At 51.9% G+C, this 24,720-nt stretch overlaps 9 protein-coding genes across 9 annotated transcripts; 5 read left to right on the top strand and 4 right to left on the bottom strand.

Moving 5' to 3' along the window:
- Window positions 1-1,023: 1,023 nt before the first annotated feature.
- On the top strand, window positions 1,024-2,103 carry CPAR01_12185 (uncharacterized protein; the record flags this gene model as incomplete). The annotated part of the gene is made up of 1 exon (XM_060496443.1): window positions 1,024-2,103. One exon carries the CDS (start codon window positions 1,024-1,026, stop codon window positions 2,101-2,103), a length of 1,080 nt encoding a protein of 359 aa, XP_060345228.1.
- Window positions 2,104-2,394: 291 nt separating this feature from the next.
- Window positions 2,395-4,235, bottom strand: CPAR01_12184 (uncharacterized protein; the record flags this gene model as incomplete). Its single annotated transcript, XM_060496442.1, has 7 exons — window positions 2,395-2,504; window positions 2,556-2,787; window positions 2,841-3,151; window positions 3,212-3,247; window positions 3,309-3,430; window positions 3,482-3,980; window positions 4,043-4,235. The coding sequence occupies 7 exons, from the start codon at window positions 4,233-4,235 to the stop codon at window positions 2,395-2,397; spliced, it is 1,503 nt and encodes a 500-aa protein (XP_060345227.1).
- Window positions 4,236-5,124: 889 nt separating this feature from the next.
- On the top strand, window positions 5,125-9,222 carry CPAR01_12183 (extracellular sulfatase Sulf-2; the record flags this gene model as incomplete). Its single annotated transcript, XM_060496441.1, has 2 exons — window positions 5,125-6,630; window positions 7,474-9,222. 2 exons carry the CDS (start codon window positions 5,125-5,127, stop codon window positions 9,220-9,222), a joined length of 3,255 nt encoding a protein of 1,084 aa, XP_060345226.1.
- An 891-nt stretch (window positions 9,223-10,113) lies between these two features.
- CPAR01_12182 (uncharacterized protein) lies at window positions 10,114-10,491 on the top strand (the record flags this gene model as incomplete). Its single annotated transcript, XM_060496440.1, has 2 exons — window positions 10,114-10,301; window positions 10,419-10,491. 2 exons carry the CDS (start codon window positions 10,114-10,116, stop codon window positions 10,489-10,491), a joined length of 261 nt encoding a protein of 86 aa, XP_060345225.1.
- Window positions 10,492-10,597: 106 nt separating this feature from the next.
- CPAR01_12181 (periplasmic beta-glucosidase) lies at window positions 10,598-13,112 on the bottom strand (the record flags this gene model as incomplete). The annotated part of the gene is made up of 4 exons (XM_060496439.1): window positions 10,598-12,374; window positions 12,425-12,734; window positions 12,789-12,881; window positions 12,935-13,112. 4 exons carry the CDS (start codon window positions 13,110-13,112, stop codon window positions 10,598-10,600), a joined length of 2,358 nt encoding a protein of 785 aa, XP_060345224.1.
- Window positions 13,113-13,776: 664 nt separating this feature from the next.
- CPAR01_12180 (uncharacterized protein) lies at window positions 13,777-15,801 on the bottom strand (the record flags this gene model as incomplete). Its single annotated transcript, XM_060496438.1, has 5 exons — window positions 13,777-14,432; window positions 14,489-14,669; window positions 14,725-15,060; window positions 15,119-15,400; window positions 15,469-15,801. Coding segments are annotated over 5 exons (1,788 nt in total), but the record flags the coding sequence as incomplete, so codon positions are not given.
- A 538-nt stretch (window positions 15,802-16,339) lies between these two features.
- On the top strand, window positions 16,340-18,424 carry CPAR01_12179 (fungal specific transcription factor; the record flags this gene model as incomplete). Its single annotated transcript, XM_060496437.1, has 3 exons — window positions 16,340-16,728; window positions 16,784-16,811; window positions 16,865-18,424. 3 exons carry the CDS (start codon window positions 16,340-16,342, stop codon window positions 18,422-18,424), a joined length of 1,977 nt encoding a protein of 658 aa, XP_060345222.1.
- A 1,620-nt stretch (window positions 18,425-20,044) lies between these two features.
- Window positions 20,045-22,351, top strand: CPAR01_12178 (GMC oxidoreductase; the record flags this gene model as incomplete). Its single annotated transcript, XM_060496436.1, has 4 exons — window positions 20,045-20,105; window positions 20,168-20,426; window positions 20,774-21,679; window positions 21,739-22,351. 4 exons carry the CDS (start codon window positions 20,045-20,047, stop codon window positions 22,349-22,351), a joined length of 1,839 nt encoding a protein of 612 aa, XP_060345221.1.
- Window positions 22,352-22,732: 381 nt separating this feature from the next.
- CPAR01_12177 (quinate permease) lies at window positions 22,733-24,710 on the bottom strand (the record flags this gene model as incomplete). The annotated part of the gene is made up of 6 exons (XM_060496435.1): window positions 22,733-23,035; window positions 23,097-23,206; window positions 23,275-23,573; window positions 23,629-24,144; window positions 24,204-24,501; window positions 24,566-24,710. The coding sequence occupies 6 exons, from the start codon at window positions 24,708-24,710 to the stop codon at window positions 22,733-22,735; spliced, it is 1,671 nt and encodes a 556-aa protein (XP_060345220.1).
- Between the last annotated feature and the right edge of the window lie 10 nt (window positions 24,711-24,720).

Here is a 24,720-nt window from a genome sequence, read left to right as displayed (position 1 = left end):
TAAGACGGGAACCATCTTATGGCTCTCACCACGAAAGGAGAATAGAAGGAAGGTTCATTGTGACAGTTTTCAAAGGCGTGCCAGAACGTCGCTGTTTGAATCTCACTCAGCATACAAGTATAGGAGGCATGGGTCAAGACTGATCAGTATTGCTTTCAATTAGGTTTCAAGCTCCTTGTATCAGAGTACAAAATATTGCCCATAGTTGAGGGGTGAATGAAAAGAAAGTATTCAAGCGAGAACTTGATCACCTTCACTTGTATCTCGAAAGCCTCATAGCTTACGATGAATGAGATCATAGACGGGGAATATCCCAAGCCTCACTTTCTCAGTCTTACACAAATGTTTGCTTGATCATCTCAACTGGGCGGATGTAATGTTAATTGCCTGGCATCCAATCAGCTTATCACATCAAAGGTGCGATGAAAGTAAAGTTGCGACGAAGTTGAAAAAGCAGTAAGGGTGTTGGCAAACAGCCATCCGGTCTGTTCAGATAAATTAGCACACATTCACTCCTAAGCTCTGGACGAAAGCTCAAATGTGATTCACTACAATGAGCCAAGTGAGGCATGTAGTGAGTATATGAGGCAGCTTATCCTGCTGCGATGAGACTCATTTTTTACTTAACACCTCAAACCTAATTATGCAGGAAGAAGAGAGAAAGGCAGTCACCGGTGCTCTTGACTTTGCAGAGCACCTCGGTTTGCTTGGGTGGAAGGAGTCATCCCACAAACAGTCAAATACCAGGCAAGAAGCATCACCACCAAATATCCTGCGGGAAAGACAGAATTACGCAATTTCCTCAAGATTTTGTTCCTGATGTTGGGAAACCACCAGTAAAACAGACGAACTTCCATTTCCACGCCCCCTGGTGGTCGCCCAACATCGACATCCAGTCTTCAACATCATATCATCCATCCACACACTAGTCTCTAGACTCCCACCAGATTACCCCCCAATAGCCGACGGATACCCCAAGCATCTATATGCACGCGCCGAATACAGCCTTTTACCTATTCAGCCATGTTCTCGTCAACACTGCGTGCGATGCGAGTCAGGGATGCCCGGAAACAGGCCGAAATGTTCGAAAATGCATTTGAACGGGCGATGGAACTGGCCAGCCCTGAAGTGATAACCGAGTTTGCTGCCTCCAATCTGGAGGTGTCATATGATTTGGACTGGGATCTGGAAGAGGGTGCAGAAAAGAACATGGAGTTTTGGGATGATCCACCTGTACGCGAATCCGAAAACGGTTCGAAAAGCGGGAAAGGAAAAGAACCGGAGGAACGTCTGCCATTCGTCTATCAGCCTCCTCATGAGAATGATCCGGCAGACCAGCGTTCGGATATCAACACTCTCCTATGGTTACTTGCTGCCACAGATATCGAATCCGATCCAAACAGACGCAATACACCAGGAACGGAACCCAGAAGCAGCTCAGACGTATCCATGGGTAATGCCGAAGACCTTGAACAACGCGATACAGAGATGACAGACATACAAGCCGAACCGGAGACTCAAAGTTGCAAGCGAGAGGGCATACCAGTTACAGAAACATCGACCTTAGGTAACCCACTCGAGGCAGAAGCCGATATATCAATGAATGACGCACTGTCGGCAACAAGTCAAGGAGATTCTGGAAAGAGATTCCCCCCAGGAGTTTATATCGAACACGTGGAGAATGTTGAGAGTGATGGAGGCTTGGGGCGGAAAGAAGACGACGGATCGCTTGAAGCGGCACAGCTCGAGAGTTCATCCGAATCTGCCATGGCACACAATGATGATAAACAGCAAGTGGAGTGCCCCAGCATGGAGAAAAGACCTTCCGCTATCTCGGTCGAGTTTTTGGAGGGCATCTGGCACCATTATCACGAGCTGCAAGAGTTTTGCGAATGGGAAGAGGCGCACGAGTGGAATCGAAAGAACCTTCGCAAAATGCTCCGAGAACCCTTGAATAATAGTCGAGCCCGCCATCGACGGCGCTCTCCGATGCCATACCCCCGGTATGGACGATCGAGAAGCCCGTTGGGAGTCACCGTGATGACAGAGGGGGTTGAAGAAGACAAACAATCGGCGTACGCGGCAGAGAATATGAAGTGGTAGTGACATGGAGACTGAATGGAGCCTTGGAGTACCTAGTATAGCATGCTCGACGTTTTGGGGAGCTTTTCGGTATCGTTGGATATTGGCATCAGCGGGGCTTTCTGTCAGTCGTAGAGGGACTGGGTGTAATAGCGAACGTCACGGTTTTATGATTGCGTTAGACACACACTGGAAGTAGCGCCAAGCTTGGAAATTCAATTTGGTCCATTGACTCAACGTCTTGTGTTTGCAAATACTGTACGTTACGAGAGTATTGTAACCCTTGAATGATGCTGAACGTGACCCTTACTCTCATTGAAGTTTCTCGCCGATGCTCCCGAGAACCGGCTTGGGCTCCGTCTCATCGCCATGTTTTTCAACGGAATTCTCTGTGTCGTTCCTGATAGACGTTCTAGAAAACACTGGTGACTCATATTAGCCTTTTGCTAGACGTTCAGTTGCGGAAAACTTACGTGCATCCATCTCTTCAAGAGATTTCCCCTTAGTCTCCTTGATGAAGAACCAGACAAATACGACGAGTGCCCAATTGAAGATGCAAAACATCAAGAATGTCTTCCACCCAAGGTTCTGAACGGCGTGTGGCGTCGCTTGGGAGAAAACAAAGTTGAAGAGCCATTGTGTTGAAGTGCCGATGGCAATGCCAGCTTCGCGGATTCGAGATGGGAAGATTTCACCCATGTAAACCTGGATCTCGGTCAGTGGCGTCCTTCGAAGGTGCAAGAATGTTTCAAACCTACCCATGGTGCTGGACCCCATGAAATGTTGTACGACATGGCTTCGAGGTAGATCATCGTCATTGAGGCGATGGCTGTCGAGGTCAAACCCTGGTCTACGGATTTGGGCGGGTGGGTTGCGGTGAGGCAGGCGATAATGAGCATGTAAGTCCCCATCAGGAATGCTCCACCCAACAGCGAACCGCGGCGTCCGATACGTTCGACGAGGAAAAGAAGATAAAAGAGACATGACACGACCTTGACCAGACCGAAGAAGCCTGTGATGAGGAGGTTATTCTGACCTGCACCTACGGCTGCGAACACTTGCGGGGCGTCTGCGGATAATGTTAGTGTTTAGGAATTGGGAAACACAAGTATGGTTTCTTGGATCTTACAGTAGGCCAGAGACGTGTTGCCAGTGAGTTGAACACCTAGAAACTATGTTAGCCCTGGTCAAAGGGGTGTATGTTGCATGCTCTTTTGGATGGGTACCGATTTGTAGAGCAATGATGAGAAAAATGCGGTATCGGTTGACAGGCTGGATCAGCTCTCTCCATGTGAGTCCCTCTTTTTGGTTTCTCTCTTCTTCGATACTGGCAATAATTTCGGCAAACCTGCGGTCTCATCAGCATTCATGCTACTCTTCATGAAATCGAACAGCTCACTCTTCTTGGACTTCGGGCGCATCACCACCCCGAACCCAAATCAGAGACTGCAGTGCTTCCTCCCTCCGTCCAGTCCTGGCCAGCCATCGTGTACTCTCCTTGCAAAGCAGCATGCCCAATCCGAGAATCGCCCCAGGAACGAGTTGCAAGCCGACAGGAATCTGCCACTGCCTCGTTGAAGACTTGACATGCTTGCTCACACCGTAATCAACAAAGTAGGACGTCATGACACCCATCGTGAAAAAGAACTGGAACATGCTGCCGAGCATTCCGCGGATGCTCTTAGGGGCCATCTCTGCCGAGTACATGGGGATCACGACGGTGGCCATGCCTACGCCAACACCGCTGACGACTCGAGCGACATAAAAGGCGGCGAGGGAGTGAGTATTGATTGTTTGAACGATTGCGCCGGCGCAGAATATTATTGAGGCGAGGATGATTGACCATCTTCGGCCGTATTTCGCGGTGAAGGGCCAGATGAAGAAGCATGAGAAGAAAGCTGTTGGTTAGACAGAATTAGCAGAGGCTCTCTGACCGTAGAAAATCTGAGAAGTGGCAGACCTCCTGCCTGTAGCAGACTTGTTGAGTTTGACCCGACGTTTGCTTTCTGGGACGGGCCATAACGAAAGTCCTCTTGGAAACCTTGGAAGGTGAGGATACCACCAATGATACCAGTGTCGTATGCAAACAAGAAAGACCCTACGCAGCACAAAGCTACGAGGTAGAATGCTCGAAATGTCCCTAGTTTCGACATTGTCAATGGTGATTTGTGAAAGGTCGAGGCTCGATTGATTCACCAACCTGTCGTCGAGTGATTATGAACGACCACAGGCTGTCTTATGTACGGAGGCGTATCCTAGATTCTGAACAGCAAGCTCAAGACTCTGCATCTCCCGAATGGGATAGAAGTAAAAGAAAAAAAATACCATAGGGGAAAGCAGCCTTAACCAATTCGTCGTCGCCGGCTCAGCACGCAATGCTAGAGTGCCCAATAGCTGACTATCACAGCACCGAACAGACGAACTCCTGGAGCCATTTCCAGAGTGCTTCCAGCACGCCATACGGCCCCCGTTTCCAGGAGCAGGGGTCAGCCATGGACAAACAGAAAGAGGCCCAGTGTTTCCTCTCTTCACTCGGAATGTGGATGCCGGTAGTCGGCCGGGACGCTCAATCTGGAATGGCCTCAAGGCCGGATGTGTCCCCACTTGCCCGTTTGAGATGTCGTACCGACTACCGAAGCCTCCGGGAGAGCGTTTGGGGGAAGCTCCGGCGAGATACAGGGGTGCCGGTCTTCCGTTCCCGTTGATTTTCTGAGAGGTGCCTTTTGAAGATGCTTCGGCAAGGTAACATGCCATGTTCGATTCGCGTCAAAATATGTTCCACATCACTTGAGCAGCTCAAGAGGTTCATTGCCAATGGGCAAGATTATGGGGCATAGCTTTGGAGGGGCTTTGCTGCAGGGTTGGAGCTATCCCAAGCTTGATCGCATGCCCCTTCACTCAGTCACTCATTGTCATTAAAACCCTCCAAACAACTGAAGTCTCGTCTGCATCCTTCACATTTCAAACCTCTCCTCTGTTGTCGCTCCTCAGCTGTCGCAAATACTGAAAATGACGGATACAAGGCCCAACATCCTCTTCATCATGGCTGATGACCATGCCTCCAAAGCCGTCAGCGCCTACGGAGCTGGCATCAACCACACTCCAAATATTGACCGGCTCGCAGCGGAGGGAATGAAGTTCAACCACTGCTATGTCACCAACTCCATTTGCACTCCGTCCCGCGCTGCCATTCTCACGGGTACCCACAACCATGTCAACGGCGTCATGACGCTGAACGATAACATCAACAAGCACTTGCCAAACGTCGCGAAGCACATGCGTACCGGCGGGTACAGGACGGCAATGGTCGGCAAGTGGCACTTGGGCGAAGGCAGACCACACGAGCCCACCGGCTTCGACTACTGGTCTGTCCTCCCCGGCCAGGGCGATTACTGGGACCCCGAGTTCATTGAGCCAGCGGGAGAAAAGGTTGAAGATGGCTACGTTACAGACATCATCACCGACAAGTGTCTCGACTGGATCTCCAAGACAAAAAACACCGACAAGCCCTTCTTCCTCATGTGCCACCACAAGGCTCCGCACCGCTCGTGGGAGTGCGACGAGAAGCACAAGGACCTATACAAAGACCCGATACGCGTTCCCGAGACATACGATGACGACTACAAGAACCGCGCAAAGGCTGCAAAGGTTGCAAAGATGCGTGTTGCAGAAGATATGACGTACCAGGACCTGGGTCTTGTGCAGCCAGACGGTGGTAACAAGGTCGGCGAGCGTGTCGTTCAGGAGGCGGGCTCTGCGCAGCGCAAGATTCCCGTTGATGCCAAGAGACTGATCGATAAGGAAGATGGCACAGTGTTCACCTTTAAGAGACAGGACGACCTTGCTCATTTCAAGTTCCAGAGGTACATGCAGCGATACCTGCGAACCATCCAGTCTGTCGACGACAATGTCGGGCGAATGCTTGACTACCTCGAAGAAAACGGGCTTGCGGAGAACACCATTGTGATCTACACCTCAGACCAGGGCTTCTTCCTTGGTGAGCATGGATGGTTCGACAAGCGATTCATGTACGAGGAATCTTTCCAGATGCCCTTCCTCATTCGATACCCGGCGGGAATTGCCAAAGGCTCTGTTTGCGACGACATCATCTGCAATGTCGATTTTGCGCCTACCTTTCTCGATTTCGCAAACCTTCATATCCCAAGCTACATGCAAGGCGAATCTTTCCGGCAGTTACTGGAGGGGAACACACCAGCAGATTGGCAGCAGATTGCCTACCACCGGTACTGGATGCACAATGATATTATCCACCACGCCTATGCGCATTATGGCGTCAGAGACCAGCGATACAAACTCATCTACTGGTACAACGAGCCGTTGGAGGCCAGTGGCGCTAGGCCGGGCGGAGAGAAGGATAAGGAGTGGGAGTTGTTCGATTGCGAGAAGGATCCATTGGAGCTGTTCAATGTTTACCACGACCCAGCTTACGCCGAGAAAGTGAAGCATATGACGAGATTGCTAGAGTTGAAGATGGAACAAATCGGCGACGAGCCAGTTCATCCCAGAGGTGTTGATACTGGCGGGTCAGTGAGTTTAGCAAGCAAATTGTAAGGCAGAACCAAAGATATGCTACTTCTTGTAAGCATGACTGCTTGACTACGATGACAGATCAGGGTCATATTTCGATGATAGTCTCTGGATATGCACGATCAAGACTTCAATAGTTGTCATATCGGATGACTTGAATCGAAAGTCAATTATCAGAACCTCGCAGTGGCATGTTGGAGATTCATGGTGGAGAGGTGGATTCGATCTCCCAGCAAGGGTTCGTCGAAGTGAACAGGGATGAACCGCTCGCCAACTCCCGTAATTGGCTCACCAGGGCCCATTCCTGGATGTCGTTACCCTATCCACTCCTCGCGTCATGGCAGTCTAGCTCGAGTAGGTAAAGTGTAGACTCCCTCCGCATTCATGTTTGCGCTCTCATGCAGAGAGATCCGGAGAATCATTCAAGAAACCCGGTTCCGAGGACGAGGAAACAGACTTCGAGTGAGAAGGCGGAATCCAAACCTTTCCTATCGTCCATCCATCCCCCGAAGTCCATCCCGCCGGCTTGCTCAAACGACTCCTCCGACATATCATGCTTGCTCAAGCTCCAGCTTCCATGGTATAGAATTATTATCAACTTCTATTGTAAAGTTACGGAACCGAACGACGCTGAGTTGCGGCAGGGCACTGCAACATGAGACGAGGTCGACAATGAAGTGCCAGGATGCCAAAGTTTCAACAACAACATGATGGACTCTTTCGTTGGCTGCTTTCAAGCTGGCCCAAGCACGACGCGTCAGACTTGTTCTCAATGCCGGTGGCGCAAGGTCAGTCCGCTGGAATCGTACCGTTGGTCTGTGGCCGTGAATTGACCTGAATCAGGTCAAGTGCGAAGGTGGCAGTGAACTGCGTTGCGGCACGTGTGCTCGTCTTGGGCTGGATTGTTCGTTTACCGCCATCGAGGAAATTGGACCAGATTTTCACTTTGGCAAGCAACAACTGGTCTCCACCAAGCCGCGACGCCTCAGAGGCACCCGGGCGTGTAAAGCTTGTCGAGAAAAGAAAGTCCGCTGCTCCGGCACATCACCGCGATGCACAAATTGCGCGCGCCATGCTAGAGAGTGCACATACCCGACGCCGGCACGAAGTGCGAGGGCATCTTCCCCGCAGAGCACCTCTACCGAGGGAGACGAGTCCTGCGGAGTCGAAGTCGGCCAATTCCTCCCCGGCGCCGTGGAAAGCTTCTTCGAGAAGGTTTACCCTCTTCCATCCCACGCATTTCTGCACCCCGAGACGACCAGGGAGCGTTGTCGAGAGGGGAGGATTGACTCGGCCCTGGCACACGCCATCTGTGCTTTGGCGACCCTTCACTGTGGTTCGGATCTTCAGACTCGCGACAGAGCTACGCCGTGGGTTCAGACGGCGGAACAAAAGATATGGCAGCATCTCGAGAGCCCTACCATACCGCGTTTGCAGGCCCTGCTGCTCGTGATTCACTATCAAATGGAGACTGGAAAGTTCCAGAGAGCGTTCATGCTTACGGCTACTGCGGCTAGGTTTGCAGCTGCGATGCGACTGAACCATGAGAGGCCTGATCTCGACTTTGTCGCGCAGGAAGTACGCCGTAGGATCATGTGGTCGCTGAAGATTACTGAAAGGTACTTTTCAGTTGGCTTGCCCGAATTTGAAGCGTGTCCTATCGAAACGATCTACCTGCAATACCCCTCAGATGAGAATGATTTCAGCAATGATGGAGATTGTGGTGATGGGGCCTCCTATAGACTCTACGTGAGACTGGAAATAACTCGGAGGGACATTATGAAGTTGACAAGAGGAGTGACTCTTTGCGACCAGCCTTTCTTGCCTTTGACGAAACTCATTGGCGACTTCGAAAGCGACCTGGGCGAAATCGGATCGCTGTTGCCAGACGGAACGAACTTTTCTATGGTCAATATCGGAGCCCTTGAAGGCGACCGATGGCTGCGGAGACGGCTATTCATGCACATTTCATTCCACCAAGCCCATTGCGACCTGTACCGAATCCTGCTTTCAGGATATCCCGAAGCAGCACCTCGCGTGGTTCTCGAGGCAGTAGACATGGACTACATCACCATGGCAGAACAAAACTGCCTTAAACATGCCACCGCCATCATTCAGATCTTGACCAGCCTCAACCAACACAGCACAGAACTTCTGCTTCTCGAATTCGACACGGCTATTTGCGCCTACCACGCCACGAGGCTCTTGCTTTTCATAGCCCGAGCACAAAGAACGCCGGGCTGTCCCTCACCAGAGTTTGCCTTGAGCCGCGCGGCTTTGTGTCTGGCTGCGCTTCAGCGTTTCTTTCCTTCCTCCGCACTGGTCAAGCCCATCATCGACGATATGGAGCGACTTTCCCGGGGCCATGCACCTCAAGAAGCCGGGATAGGCGGGCTATCGTCGCCAGAGTTTCAAGAAGGAAGACGGAATCTAGAACAGCGACTTTCAGAGGTAGCAAAAGCGAGACAGAGGCTGGCAATTCACAGTCTGCTGAGACAAGCCGACTTTACCGACGAGGATGAGGGAGACGATTACTCTTCTTCCATGTCTGCCTCCGGGTTGTCCCCAACCATGATAAGGCGAACGCCCTAGACTCTAGAGGCAGCTTCTAGACTCGGACAGTGGCGGCAGCAGGTCCGGGATGCGTACCCCGCGAAAGAGCAGAGTTTCTACGTCCGCAGTTCGGATAGCTGTGGGCGGCCTTTCTGACGAGGCACCGTTCTGATGAAACTGGTGGAGACGCTGACTAGCAAGTAACTATGCATTTGGGCTCGCTTACTGGTATCGGCAACAAACATATTAACCGAGTATGAACTTGTGGCTCTTGTTACCATTCCTGAGTATGAAAACTCTCTGTTTCTCGTCAAGGTGGAGCTTGGTGTGTTAAACTCTGGCATAGGGAATAAGAAACCAATAAGAAGTTGTAAAAGTTGGTGCATGCGCTTATGCATAGAGCAAAGACGATGATGTGACACGCTTCACGCGATACTTGCTCATACCAGGTGCGCAATATGATCGAACCCAGTAGAGTGGAAAGCGACATCCAAGCCACCAAGAAGGCGGTTCGTGGAGCTGAAATAGACTTTGTCTTTTTCCGCAGGTTACTTAAGCTATTCTGCAGTGTTATGTATTTTTCTGTCAAAGGCCCCTCTCCTCTGTAACCACTCAGCGTTTCAGTCCAGCCTCACGGCGTTCCCGTTCTCTGGGTTGACAAGAACGTACATGTCAGGCGGCGTCTCATGTCCCCTGTTGACATGACTCAACAACAAGGCAAACACGATGATGGCTCAGAGGAACAGGTCAAGAACAACATGAATTTCGAGATGGCGGGCAAGCAGAAAGAGATAAATATCGTTGAAAGCCCGCCAAGATGGTTGGAATAATAATCATCTCCAGCGTACCATCTTACTATTCACTCAACGATTTCATCAACTTTATCACACATAATACCTAAATCAGACTTTCCGGTTAAAGTCCAGCAAAATGAAGTTCTCCGCCGTCATCCTCTTTGTTGCTTCAGTCGCCGCCGTTGCTCTCGATACCGATGTCCCTCCTGCGCTCAGCCAGCCTGGTCGCCGTGGTGTTGACTGCGGGGCTTGCGACAGACTGAACTTCTGCCCTGGCAAGCCCAACAACAATGTCGAGTGCGAGCTTGACGGCTGCTGCAAGAAGTAAACGATTTCCTCGGGCTTCCAACTGAAAATTGAGATATCAACATGTACATCATCAGATCTATTTTCTTTTTAAATCTTAAGGTGCGATACACAAGCTAACAATCACGCAGACAGCGCGCTTCGGATACCCATCACGGTTGCCGTATTTCTGACATGTGGGAACTTGGTGAAGTCAACGTTCAGATGATCAAAGGTCTTAGCAACCTGATCTCAACTACCTTACCTTACCCAATACAATTGTTCAACCAATTTATTTGCAAACTCTGATCGGATGAAAGAGTGCGAATAACATTTTACACCAAAGTTGCGTTCAACCTCTGCAGATCTTGGGTTCTCGAACTGTTCCCAATCCAGAAGTTGCACAGTCCTGTCTCGACTTGCCATTTCCCGTCGACGAAGTAACCCAACTCGGCGTAAGGCACATTGAAGCTGACCTGTGAGGAGCTGCCTACTGCGACTTCAACCTTGCCAAAGCGAATAAGCTTCATGACCGGGAACTCGATTTGACTGTACTCTGGACGATAGTAAAGCTGCACCACCTCCTGGCCATCTCTCGACCCCGTGTTCTTGACTGTCGCAGAGACAGTGACTTGGCTGTCCTTGTCACATTGATTGACAGTGCTGTTGTTACCCACTGAGTGGCATTGGAGAGAGACGGAAGAAATGTTGAAAGTCGTGTAGCTCAAACCAAAGCCGAATCTCAAAGGAGCATAACGTGTCAGTTCTGGCAAGTGCCAATCATACTGCGTCGCCGTCCCAAATCCACCCTGGTCATCGGACAGGAAATAGTCATAGGCCACAGGGAACGCGCCATCGGCTTCCGGAAAAGTGATTGTAAGCTTGCCACTTGGGTTCACACTACCAAAGAGGATTTCGACCAAGGCGTCAGCTGTGAATTCTCCGGCGAGCCAAGTGTGGATGATTGCCTTTGCCCTCTTGGCCGACTCTTCCAGCAGGAATGTCTGACCCCCGCTGAGTACCAACACAGTCGGCACGTCGGCGTTGATCACCGCATCGAGAAGCTGCTGTTGCAACCCGGGAAATCCCAAGTGCGGATGACTGAAGCCCTCACCATCAGTCCGGTGAAGAGACTCGTACGAGTTGTCAAAAGACCCCCAGCCGGACCCGAGAACCACAACGGCAAGGCCCGCTTCCTTAGCTGCGTTGACAGCAGCCTCGATGCCCGAGCTGTTATTCGTGCGCAAGATGTCAACCCCTGCAACATACTTGACGTTTTCCACACCAATTTCTCGCTCTAGACTTCGACGGAAGGTATCGCCATAGGAGGAATCTGAGGCGTTGTTGGCAGCATATTGGCCGGTATTGAGAATGTCGGCATAAGGGCCTAGCAGGGCAATTTGGTGCACTTCGCTTCGCTGCAAAGGCAGCGTACCATCATTCTGAAGCAGCACAATTGCCTCGCGCGACACCTTGCGACTGATCTCAAGATGTTCCTCGCTGCGAAGAGTCGCGCTCAGATTCTCGACCGAGGGAAGAGGCAGATCAAAGGTTCCAGTAGCAAATTTGATCTCAAGAATCGCTCGGACAGAGCTGTCGACAAGTTCGATGACCTCGGTATCGTTCGAATAGTTGATGAGCGTGGGGAATACAGAAGGCGGTCTCGGTGAAAGTTCGTGCTCCAGCCCACTCCGCAAAGCCTTTAGTCCGGCGTCCGCAAACGACTTGGCGACCTTTGACTGAGTATACATGTTGCGAATCGAACCGGCGTCAGACATGATGAGACCTTTGAAGCCGAGCATCTCTCGAAGAACCTTTCTGTTGAGGTACTTGTTCATGGACATGGGAACCTGATCGACGCTGGCATATGATATCATCAGTGACAAGGGGTTTGCCTCTCGAAAGGCCTTGACATAGGGGGCTCCGAAGTCATTGAGGATATAGTTCAGGCCACTCTGAATGCTCGCAGTGTTCACGCCTCCGCTGCTAGAGCCGTAGACCCAGTGCTTGATTGTCGTTGCGACTTTGACGAAGCCGTTCTCATCTTTCTCCTGCATCGTGTTGATGTAGTGCGTCGCAAATTCGCCGACGAGGTAGCTGTCCTCGCCAAACCTAGGTGAAGTCATTAGGAAGAAGTAAGGTCGTTGTTCGAAAGCACTTACATCTCGCCGTTTCTCCCATTTCTGGGATCTTTAGCAAGGTCAACCTCGGGCGACAACACCCAACGAGTGCCCATCGCCACATTTTCGTCACGAATGGCGGCTACGGCTTGTTCGTAAAGAGGAATATTCCACGTCGATCCCATGGAAAGGGCGCCAGGGAACAGAGTGCCACCGGAAATCATGAGACCACTAACAGAGTCGGCGATGGTGATATACGGAATGCCTAGTCTAGTGTTGTTGATTTGCTCGGCTCTAACCTTGTTGGCGATAGGCAACAGATCATGCGCATAATTTTGAGGCGCCCCGAAGCCTACGATATGATCAATATTGACGTGGAGATGTAGGATTACCAAATTTGGCTTACCGATCTGCCCATTCTGAGTCTTCCGGATTTCCTCGAACAGCGTTTCGTTGTATGATATCTTGCCGTTAACAGTCTCTGCAAGTCGTCTTATCCCTACGAGTTCAGGTCACTAACACAGCCCGGCTTTCGCAAGCTTTCCGACTAACCTCCGAGCTGGCCAATCTTTTCCTCCCATGACATGAGACGCAAGAGGTCGTCAGCTCGCTCTGCGGGAGAGCGTGTCGAGTCGAGATAAGCTGATCCATTCGATGCAGCTGTAGCACAGCTAATACGAATGAACTGACAAAGCGCCAGGACCACGAACGAGGTTGCTGATTTGACCATCTTGACGACAATGCATAACACCCTGAGCGAAACCTGGGTGTACTGAGAAAGCAAATGACAACAGTTGCCAGGTTCTTCTCTATTTTTCTGAAAACCTTATATCTTTAGTTGAAAAGCACGCCATTGCAAATGGTCCACCATCAACCAAGAGTTCGGGCCAAGACTCCACTCGAGAAAAGGCTCCAGGATTCCGGCAAGCAAGGCCGGATCGGGTGCCCCACTTGGTTCGCCGGGGCTCCGAAGAGTCAGCTCGGATGTCGGTCGGTAGTCCTGAAGGGGGAAGGCTAGACCGGAGTCTACCCAATCATTCCCATTCCGTGCTGCGCGGTGAGGGAGTGTACCATCCTATCCATGAAGAGCCATGGTGCTTAGAAGCCTCCAGGAATTAGTCGGCGACAGCTATTTGCTGTTCCATGCTAACAAATGCCCCATCTCTGGATCCGATCACTTAACAGGTGTCCTGGGAATGTAGCTAGAGTAGCTCATCACAGTTTGGGTTCTGCGTTTGGTTGTGTTTTTTCTTTGCACGTAAATATTCCCTTGACACCAATTGTATGTCATCGAAAGCACATATAAGGTCCAATAGAAAACGCTGAAAGTGTCTTAATGAGTTGCGTGTCGCTTCATTATCTACATGTCTATCTGGGAGCTGTCGATAGTATTCCTATGCTTTGCTGCTGCCCTTGTTGTTTTCAGGTTGCCTAACGCTCCTCCACTCCAAAGCCAAAGCACCAAAGATGGCGAGACACACGAGGACCAGGCCAACCAGAAATACATGTCTGATCGCCTCATTGTAAGCAATCAGAGCTGTATCCTTGATGGCGGCGGGGAGGTTTGTTAGGGAGGTAACACCGTTGTCCAAAATCTTCTGGGCATCAAGCCCGGGAACTGAAGAGAGTCGCTCAAGCAGCTGGGTATTGAGGATGTTCTGAGCAACAGCCAGGAAGATGGCTCCGCCAATGAGCTGGCCGAAGAACATGAGGGAGATTCCCACCGGCACATCCTTCTTCGGCAAGACTGTCTGGGCTGCTAGGTTTGGTGCTTGTGTTGACAGGCCCAATCCGAATCCGTAGATGATTTGGTATCCAATCCATTTGCTGCTGTCAGTGTTGACCTCGAATGTGTAAATCAACCCAGCACCGACAGCCATTAGGCAGATACCTCCGATCATGAATGGTGTGTAGTAGCCGATGCGACGAACAAGGGCGCCCGTCATGAGCGTGGCGACTACCATTGAGAGCATGAGGGGTAGGAGACGGATTCCGGACTCGACAGCTGAGACGCCTTTGATAGCCTGGAACCAGATCGGTAGATAGTAGGCTGATTTCCCATTAGTCTGAGTAACGTGCGAGTTCTGTGCTGTTTGTGTAACTTACAGAATATCATCAGTTGCGATCCATTGCAGATGGTAGCGTAGACACCTGCTAGGATACTGCGCTGCGTAAAGATTCTGCCAGGGAGCGTGGCTGTCTTGGGCATGAAGATCTGGACCAGGGCAAACCCGGCGAGAAGAATAACTGCGAGCACCAACAGAAGAATGATTCTCCAATTATTCCACTAAGAGCCATGGTCAGAAATTGCAACCAGATATGTTCCGGAGATGTAGACTCACAGCATACGTCGAGCCACCCCATTCCATGGCCAGAATGAGAGACACTGATCCAGGGATAAGCAGAGCGGTACCAAAAAAGTCAAGCTGCGCCAGCTTGGACTTCAAATCAAGCTTTGTGGTATCTCTGTCAGGAATGGCAAGGATCAAGAAGATGATGATGCCTGCCAAGCCTCCCAAGGGGAGGTTGATATAGAAGCACCATCTCCAGGTGACTTTTGAGGTGAAGACGCCTCCAAGCAGTGGTCCGACCACGGAAGAGACGCCGAAGATGGCACCGAAGAATCCTTGGTATGTGGGACGTTTGCGAAGCGGGACGGCATGCACGATGATGACAACCTGAGGGAATGCGGGTTAGACCTTGATTTGACTGCGGGATAGTAGACCCAAGACTTACTACGCCGCTGAGGATACCAGCCGCACCAAGTCCAGCAATGGCTCTCCCAATGATGAATGACACTGAATTTGGAGCCGCGCCACAGATTGCGGATCCAACTTCGAAGAGGAAAAGGGAAGTAAGGAACGTGCCCTTGACGCTGAAGAACGTGTAGAGTTTGCCGAAGAGGAGTTGTGAAGCGCACTGGGTAAGGAGATATGCCGATCCGTACCAGCCTATGTCAGTGACGGAGTGGAACTCGTCGGTGATTTGGGGGATGGCTGTTGTGATAATCATGCGATCCTGTGAAACGGTCCCGTTAAATCATTGTCTCTAGTTATTCGTGGTGTGGTTGTACAAAGTTAACTTACCAAGGAAGTCAAAAACATGCACATGAAGGCAGACGACATGATGCAGGCGAACTTGAGTCCTGTCGGATACTCTGTGTCATCTACGGGCTTTCCTCCATCCTCGAGCTTCTCTGAGACGTTCTTCTCGGTCTTGATATCATTGTTGTTTAGTGATGGCTCAGCAATAGTCGAAGCTCTTGACTCGTTGTCGTGGGATGGTGTCGATTCAGGATGTGTGGTTGATGGAGTTGCCATCTTGAAGGTTTTGTTGACGTTAAAACGTGTTGGGATACTGGGATCAGACTTTTGGCGGACTTGGTACTGGAAGTAGACTACTTTGACCAGATTAAAGCATTAGAGATTGGGTGGACCAAGTGATTGATATCTGAAGTAAGGTTGAGGCTGTTGAGCTGAAAAGACGAGAAGCCAAGACCTCGGGATGCCATTTCTTTATACATGTTCAAGAGAAATAATGTCTTTCAAGAGACTGACTTTTGAAAAGTCCGTTGTCGGAAAACGGCAAGAACAAGCTATCGTAGACCCATTGCTGATGCATCTTTGGTTTAGACCGTCGATCCTCCCAGACATCTCGGGCCCGAAATATCCAAAAGAGGCTAGACTTCTCTGAGATTCTCATAGTAAGGATGGAGCAATTCATCAGACGGAAGCCGAAAAGAAACGCTAAACTGCTTTGAGACCCGAGATCCCCGACATCTTCCTTCGCGCCATCCCGACGGGCATCCTTCACCACAAGTAACCTCACAACCGTTACCGGACATTTTCCAAAAGTCCGGGAAGGGTCCGAATATCTTATGAGAATCAATCAATCAAATGTGCATGGATACTTGTTTCGCCTCAAGCAATCCGTCTCTCATTTCTCACCGTTCTGCCCATGGCGACCCCGCAACCGACAGCTCTTGAAGGGCAGCATAAGCACGCGTGCTCGCTCTGCGCAAAGAGGAAGATCAAATGCGACAAAGCTGGGCCATGTTCAAACTGCACAAAGGCACAGGCGCAATGCCTCTACGAAGGACCAGCTCCGCCGCGACCTCGAAAACGAGCTGCTGACGAGGAGCTCCTTGCGCGCTTGGCCGCATACGAGGACTTGATGCGGAAGCACGATGTCGACTTTACGCCGTGTTCTCATGGTTGGATTACGTCTGGGCCTCAGGGGCGGATCAAGCAAGATAAATCTGAGGCGATATCCTCTGCGACGTCTCCGCTCGATCACCAGAGCTCAACGACTCAAGTGTTGAAGGGTAGTCCCTTGACAACAGAGCGGTCAGTGTTAGGACGGAGTAGAATATGGCGTCACTTGCTGATTAGACATACTCAGTTGTCTTTGGTCAACTCTCCCGGCAGAGGTAAGAGTCGCCGTGCTGTTGAATAGACGACTAATATCTGACTTGCATTACAGCTAATGTACCCGCCCGTGCAGTGCCTCACTCGTAAAGAAGACCCTCTGCATATCCCAACGCCAGCGCTTCATGTTTTGATGACGACCGTTCAACCCGAACTCTCACAGCTCCACCCGGACCCAAGGCACATCTGCCGATTTTGGCAGATCTTTGTCGAGGCCGTCAACCCATTGTTGAAGATCATCCATGTGCCGACTCTACAGCAGCAGGTCCTGGACGCAAGTTGGAATCCGGCCGGCGCATCAAAGCCGCTTACAGCCATGCTATTCGCCATTTACACTCTAGCTGTCACCTCCACGTCCATTGAAGGCTGCCAGACTACCTTTGGCGAGGCCAGGAGCACGCTCATACTGCGCTATCGGACCGCCGCTTTGCGTGCTCTCATTGCAGCCGACTTCCTCACCACGCGAGACTTTGAGGTTTTGCAAGCCTTTGTTCTTTTTCTCTTTTCTGACCCAGATTCGGAGCTGACATCCACTCTGACCGGCGCCGCAATCAGGATCAGCCAGAAAATGGGTCTGAACAGACCAAAGCCAGATCCAAAAGTATCGGTATTCGAGACTGAAATGCGTATACGTCTATGGTGGCAGTTGAACGGGTTGGATTCTAGAGTGAGAATCGTCAAAATTGCGGGCATGCGACTCCCACCATCCGAAAGTGATTTCGGCGATGTCCGCCTCCCGCTCAACGTCAACGACGCCGACTTGCATCCGGAAATGGCGGAACTGCCACCGGAGCACCCGGGCGCAACGGAAATGCTCTGCGTGTTGATGAAGTTTGAGACCTTTAACATCATCAGATCCTCCAGTAGAGCTGTCAAGGTCTTTGATGTCATCATACACGGCCCTGGGAAAGACAAGCCTCCATCAAAACTAGAAGATGATGCGATCAACGAGATTGAGGCCATTTACCACGAAAAGTTCATTCGGCACCTGGATAGGAATATTCCTCTCCATGCTCTGGTGTATACCATGACCAGGCTCACGCTAGCTCGCTTCCGGTGCAAGGTGCACAGCCCGCGAGGCCGGGCTAATAGCAATGGGGAGGTGTTCATGACGCGCGAGGAGGGTGATCTGGTTTTCGACTGGAGTGTGACTTGGCTGGAGATGATGGAGATTGCTATGAGCAGCAAGTTCTCCTCGCACTTTATCGCGCATATGACGACGAAATTTACCGTGGATGTCTACATCTATATCATTAGTGATCTCCGCAAGAGGGTCTCTGGTGAGCGGGTCACGTTGGCTTGGAAGCTTATAGAGAGTCTCTACGGATATCATCCGGAACTGATTGAGAACACGGAGAGTTCCTTCTATGTGACGCTAGGGGACTTGACATTGGAAGCTTGGGAGGCTAGGAGGAGAGAGTTGGTCAATATCCAGGGGAGTCATGAGGCCGATAATCCGCCCCGGTATATTTGCTTGCTTCGGGAACAGAGGCAACAGAAAATTGCGCCAGTTTCACAGGTGTCTGCGGCAGACTTTCAAAGTCTTGACCCTCTGGGACTCACCGATTCGGCAAACTTGGACTGGGACTATTGGAATGATTTTTTACGACTGTAGTCAGGTTGTTGTAATGGCAATTCCGACTTCAACTAGTATTTGCCTCTACATTGCAATTGCCCATTTGTGAAACTGAGACTCTTGAAGGTGGAGTTCGAGTTGCGGTGACTCTATCTAGTTCAAGCTTACGTTCCATCGCCAATGCGGGCCAGCGCATCCTTGTACTCAGAGCTAACGAACCCTTCGCCCTGCTCAGGTAGTAGTGAGTACGCACATCGTAGCATGGGAACACCAAAGTCCCGTTTCAACCCTTGCGCTCAATGACTGAGAGCCAACAGTTACGATGGACCCTGGATGATGGGATCAAAGAGACAATGTTGTTAATACATCATCCGAATATTCCCCATCTGGAGATTGGGCCGCGGCACGCGTCTAGTCAGCAACATCCCTGCGCAGCCCACGAGTACGACGTTGTTGTCATTTGACAGTCGGCAAGCATATTCGATTCTTCAGCGGCACCTGCCTGTACTTGGGGAACTACTCATCGTCTTCCAGTCTACTTATGATACTCTACGAACTTAAGGTATTTTCCCCGGCGCAGGAAATCGACATTATGAGATTTGCGTTCCTTCGCCAGACTATTCTTAGTGACCCTTCCCCGCATCTTTGGTCCCCTCTTTTCCCACCATGATCGTCCGCCAACAGCCCCATGCCGACACACACTGAATGTATCCCTCCTCAACACTTAACTCCCCGACGAGTCAGAAGACGCCCATATGGCGTATGAATGCCTCTAGGACCTAGGCTCGTTGTATAAGTCAAGAATTCGCGCCCGAGTCCGAAGTCATCTTGCTAAAAGGCACTAGAAGAGACCAGCCGACGAGCCCTAAACTTAAAGCTGCCCAGCTGCGCCATCCGGAAAACATGGAGCGAACTGGAGCAGCCCACTTAGTCTATCATAGTGTTGGGGAACCCTGGAGTTGTAACCTAGCCAATTTGGCAAATCAAATAACCTCAATTGGCTGGGTCGGTTAAGCGCCCACACCTCAGACATGCTTCCCCGTATCAACTTCGCCCCATAGTTGTCCTGCCTAGTGCAACATAACATCTACATCCGTACTCTGTTGAGTCTGTTGTGTCTAGTCTGTCTGCACAATCACTGCGTCTGCATTTTTATGTGTCTATGTATCATTGCCATCCCATCCCCGCACCCGACAACTAGCTCCTCCTCCAGGGTTCTGGTCACATCGGGGTCTTCAGTAGCCCCTCCGCTTGTCCGCAACCTGCGACGTGTTCGCCGCCATCTGTGCGGCCATGTGGCCCCTTGAGCTTCTCGAAATGCAGCCCCAAGCTTCCAAGGGCCCCCTCCTCTAGGCCTTTGTCTCTCTCTTGTCAACAGATCAGCGCAACGCGGAATCTCGGCGGAATACACCCTGCTTGCATTCCGCCCGAGCGTGCGTAACAGCCCTGTGGATTTTTTCTCCAAACGCTGCGACGTGGCGTGCGGAGAAGGATATATAAAGTAGAGTAACCATCGCGGTCCGCGAGCCGCTTGTTTGTGCTGGTTGCTTCATCCCGACTCTCTGCTCAACACACTCAATCACCCCCACGCGCGCCTGTGTTTTTGAAATCTTTTGCCCCTCAATTGAGTTTACACTGACTTTGCGAAAAACCGTAGCCATGGGTCTCTACAGCAAGCTGGTGGATGATATTACAGAGGTGGACGTGATCATTGCTGGAGGTATCTTGCAGGACTTCTACACCCCAACCAACAATTTTCACGTATTGACTCTTCAATCCTAGGCGGAACAGCAGCTTGCGTCCTCGCTGGTCGTCTCGCGGCCGCCGACCCTCAATTGTCCATCCTTGTCATTGAAGGCGGCACGAACAACCGCGATGTTCCCAATGTCGTCCACCCCGCCTTCTTTCTGGACCACCTTGCCCCGACGAGCAAGACCGCAATCTTTTACCAGGGCAACGTATCCGACAAGCTGGCAGGTCGCGGTCCCATTGTCCCGGCTGGAGGAATACTCGGTGGCGGTTCCTCGATTAACTTTATGCTGTATGTTACCGAATCTCTGTCTCTCCCCTCCCCTTAATGCCCCCCTCCTCTCTCTTCGACTCTCTCGGATCTCCAGCCCCCCTCAAGTTCGTAGCCTCAACCCGGCATCCGATGAGACATCCCCAGCTTCGCCTCCTTCATCCCCCCATATCCGCTCCCACACGATCCATTCTGTCTGGACCGTTTCATCCCGTACCCCGGATGCGGGGGCGGCAGTTAGCACCGGGATGGAAGGGGAAAAGTTGGGGTAGCTCCATTCTAGCTCGTGGCACATGAGCTCTTCTGACTCCCTCATGACGATCGACGTCCCCTCCACGAGCCAAGCTAACGAGTCATGGTATTGCCAGCTACACCCGCGCCCAAAAGTCTGACTTTGATTCATGGGCGACACCCGGCTGGTCTTCGGCAGACCTTTGGCCTTACCTGAAGCGCTTCGAGACGTACCACGGTAACGGCGACCCGGCCCACCACGGCTCTTCTGGCCCGGTGCATGTGTCTTCGGGAGGCTTCCGTGTCGAGAGTGCCGAGGATGATATCCTGGCCGCCGCAAAGCAGACTGGCTACCCTGAGATTCGGGACTTGCAGAACCTAGAGGCAAACAACGGCTATGAAAGGTGGATGAGATACGTCTCGCCTGAAGGCAGACGACAGGATGCCGCACACACTTTCCTGCACCCACTTCTCGAGGATGGAAAGCACCCGAACCTTCACGTATTGGTGGAGTCAAAGGTGATCCGCGTCCTGTTTGACGACCACAAGCGTGCCGTCGGAGTCGAGTACACTCCCAACTCAGACTACCAGGCTGTCTTGAACACCACACAACAACCGGTCCGGAGCGTCAAGGCAAAGAAGATGGTGGTCGTGTCGTGCGGCGCCTGCGGAACCCCCGGCGTTCTCGAGCGCTCTGGCCTAGGAAGCAAGAAGATCCTGGACAAAGCTGGCGTTCCCGTTGTGGCGGATCTGCCTGGCGTGGGAAGCAACTATCAAGATCACAACCTTGTTTTGATGCCCTACAAGACGGCGTTGAAGCCGGAGGAGACGCTGGATAACATCTTTAGCGGGCGCATAAGCCACGAGGATGCGATTGCCAAGAAGGACAAGATGCTGGGCTGGAACGGTGTCGATGTCGTCAGTAAAATCCGGCCCACTGAGGAAGAGGTAAAGAAGCTCGGTCCCGAGTTCGAAAAGGCATGGGAGAAGGACTTCAAGAATGACCCCAACAGGCCTGTCATGCTTACTGGTTTCCTTCACGGGTATGTACACCATGCAACACATCCTACTATCAAGAGTGCAAAGACACTGACATCTACAGGTTCCTGGGCGACCACGCCGCCATCCCGCAAGGCCAGTACACCACAGTCGCAAACTACACGGCGTACCCCTACTCCCGCGGTAGCATCCACATCACCGGCCCCGCCCTAACGGATCCCCTCGACTTCGAGACCGGATTCTTTAGCGATCCTGACGACCTGGACCTCAAGAAGCAGATCTGGGCCTACAAGCACTCGCGCGAGGTCGCCCGCCGCACAGCCCTCTACCGCGGCGAAGTCGCCGGCGGACACCCTTCCTTTGCTGCGGACTCCAAGGCCGCGCTTGTCGAGTCCGTCTCGGCGGACGCGTATAAGAACGTCAAGCCGATTGAGTATTCTAAGGAAGACGACAAGGCGATTGAACAGTTCTTGAGGGAGAACATCAACACGACGTGGCATTCTCTTGGAACGACCAAGATGGCGCCGCGGGATGATGGGGGTGTTGTTGATTCTTCGTTGAGCGTGTACGGTGTTGAGGGACTCAAGGTTGTTGACTTGAGTATTGTGCCTGAGAATGTTGGTGCTAATACGAACAACACGGCATTTGTGGTCGGCGAGAAGGCGGCGGATATCATTGCAAAGGATTTAGGCATTATCATCGCGCCAAAATTGTGAGATGATGACGGATTGAGAGATGGACTGGCTAGCAGACCGCGTATGAGCGAGATGCAATGAGTGCGAAGCAATTGACGACGAGCCCGTTCTGAGGACAAGCCCTTCTCAGCCCTATCATTATTCCTGGTGTTTATTGCAATGAGTAATGTAAGATTTCACTCTAGAATCCCGATTAGGGGAGTTGGCACACACAGCACGGCAAATCCATAGAAGGCTGGAGGAGAAGTACGTCTCGTTCTAGGTGATGTAATTTGTGTATATCCAAATCTCCCCAGAACGTTCATTTCATTATTAAGATCGTGACTACACATGATGCAGTCTTACAGGAGTGTGGGTATCAAGCTCTTCAGCGAGCACAGTTCTAGACGAGATGGCAGGTCTTCAAGCAGACTCATGGTGAGACTCGTGAAGCCCCTTCTTCTCAGCGTGGATAGCGCTGTCCTCCAGGTCCTCAGTCAGGCCGACATCCCGTCTAGCCTGCTCGAGCAAAACGCTGTCCTCGGCACCCGCGTTGCTGCCAAAGACACGGTCCATCTCCTCAAGGGTGGCGCCCTTGGTCTCGGGCAAGGCGAAGTGCACCCAGATGATGCTGGCGCCGAGGAAGACGGCGAAGAAGATGTAGGTTCCCCACTTCCAGCTCTCGAGCATGGAGGGAACGTAGAAGGCGACGGCGAAGTTGTTGAGCTAACAGGTTGATGTTAGTCTGATGTCAATGTCTAAAAAGAAAAAGGCTTGGAGTGCATACCCAGTTGCTTGATGCGCCGATGGAAGCACCTTTGGCGCGGATGGAGAGGGGGAAGATCTCGGAAACAAGGGTCCATGAAACGGGGCCCCACGAAGCTCCGAAACCGGCAACTGAGATGTAAAGTTAGTATACCTAGTCCTTAAAAGATCTCGACTGGAGACAGAAAGGCTCAACGTACTGTAAATCCAGATGAAGGCGACGGCAACCCATCCCTCAACAGGATGGCCCGGCCAGTCGTGGCTGAACTTGGCGACAATGATACCGGGAATGACCATGGAGATCAACATGACAATGGAGCCAACAATCAGAATGGGCTTTCTGCCGACCTTGTCGATGATGGCCATGGCGGGAAGGGTGCTGATGAAGAAGACGACACCGGTGACGCCAGTGGCCAAGAGAGCAGTCGTGCCGCCGGTGAGACCGAGGCTCTGGAAGACGTTGCTGGCGTAGTAGATGATGGCGTCGATACCGGACCACCTAGGAGACTCAGTTAGTTCGGTCGCGGGGGCCAAGGAGGTCGTGGTAGACTTACTGTTGCCAGAACATGACCAGCCAAGCATACGCAACACGCTTGAAATGGTCCCAGGAGCGGAGAATACGCCAGTACTGCGCGACCTCGCGCATCCAAACGCTCGTCTTCTCCTTTTCGGCCAACTGAGGGAACGCCTTCTGGAACGAGCGCTGCTCGAAGAGGGCCTCGGCCTTGATCTCCTTGAACTCAACCTGGACAAGCTCGCTATCCTCGGGGAGCTTGCGGAGGTACGCGATGGTCTTGACGGCCTCTTCGTCGCGGCCCTGCTTCACGAGCCAGCGAGGGGAGAAGGGCAACCACCAGATTCCGAGGGCGAGAAGGGCGGCGGGGACACCCTGGATGTAGGAGGGGAGTCTCCATGCGAGGTCGGACTGGCCCTCGCCGATGCCGCCGATGTAGTTGCTGCCGTATCCGATCCAGAAGGAAAGCATAATTCCGAGAATGGTGGCGAATTGGTAGAAGGAGACGATGAAACCTCTCATTTCGGGGGCGGCGAGCTCGGCGTTGTACAGAGGGCTGAGAGTTGGTTAGCATCGTGGCCTCGGCGTAAGTTCTTAGACAGAGGGCAGACTTACCCGACACCACTAAAGGTTCCGACACCAAGACCGGTGAAGAAACGGCCGGCGTAGAGGAGCTCAGGCTTGTGGTAGCTTGCGCCAGTGTAGAGGTAACTGCCCAGGACGACCCAGAGACAGGCGGAGAACATGGTGTACTTGCGGGAGAAGACCTCGCCAAAGACACCGGCGCTGACGGAGCCCAGTATACCGCCGAGCTGGAGGATGGACGTCAACCAGCCCGTCGCGCTGGACGAGTTGACGACGGAAGGGAAGTTGTCCTTGAAGCGCGTCATGACGAGGGATTGTCCGAGGACACCTAGGAAGACGATGAGGTCAGCAACGAAACAGTCGTCATCGAATTCGGGAGATTAGAGACATACCCTGCTGGTATCCATACTCAAAACCTCCAAAGGATGCAAAGAGGGCAATGACGAGAATCTTGGGGTTGTTTGCCAGCGACTTCCATCTGTTCTGGTAGGCAAGCTGCGTGCGCGCCTCGGCGGCGGTGGCTGCTTGGACGGCCATGATTGCAAGA

This window comes from Colletotrichum paranaense (assembly GCF_030867605.1).
Source record: "Colletotrichum paranaense strain IMI 384185 chromosome Unknown Scaffold_10.1, whole genome shotgun sequence".
Lineage (NCBI taxonomy): Eukaryota > Fungi > Ascomycota > Sordariomycetes > Glomerellales > Glomerellaceae > Colletotrichum > Colletotrichum paranaense.
This window is presented reverse-complemented; position numbering and strand designations above follow the sequence as displayed.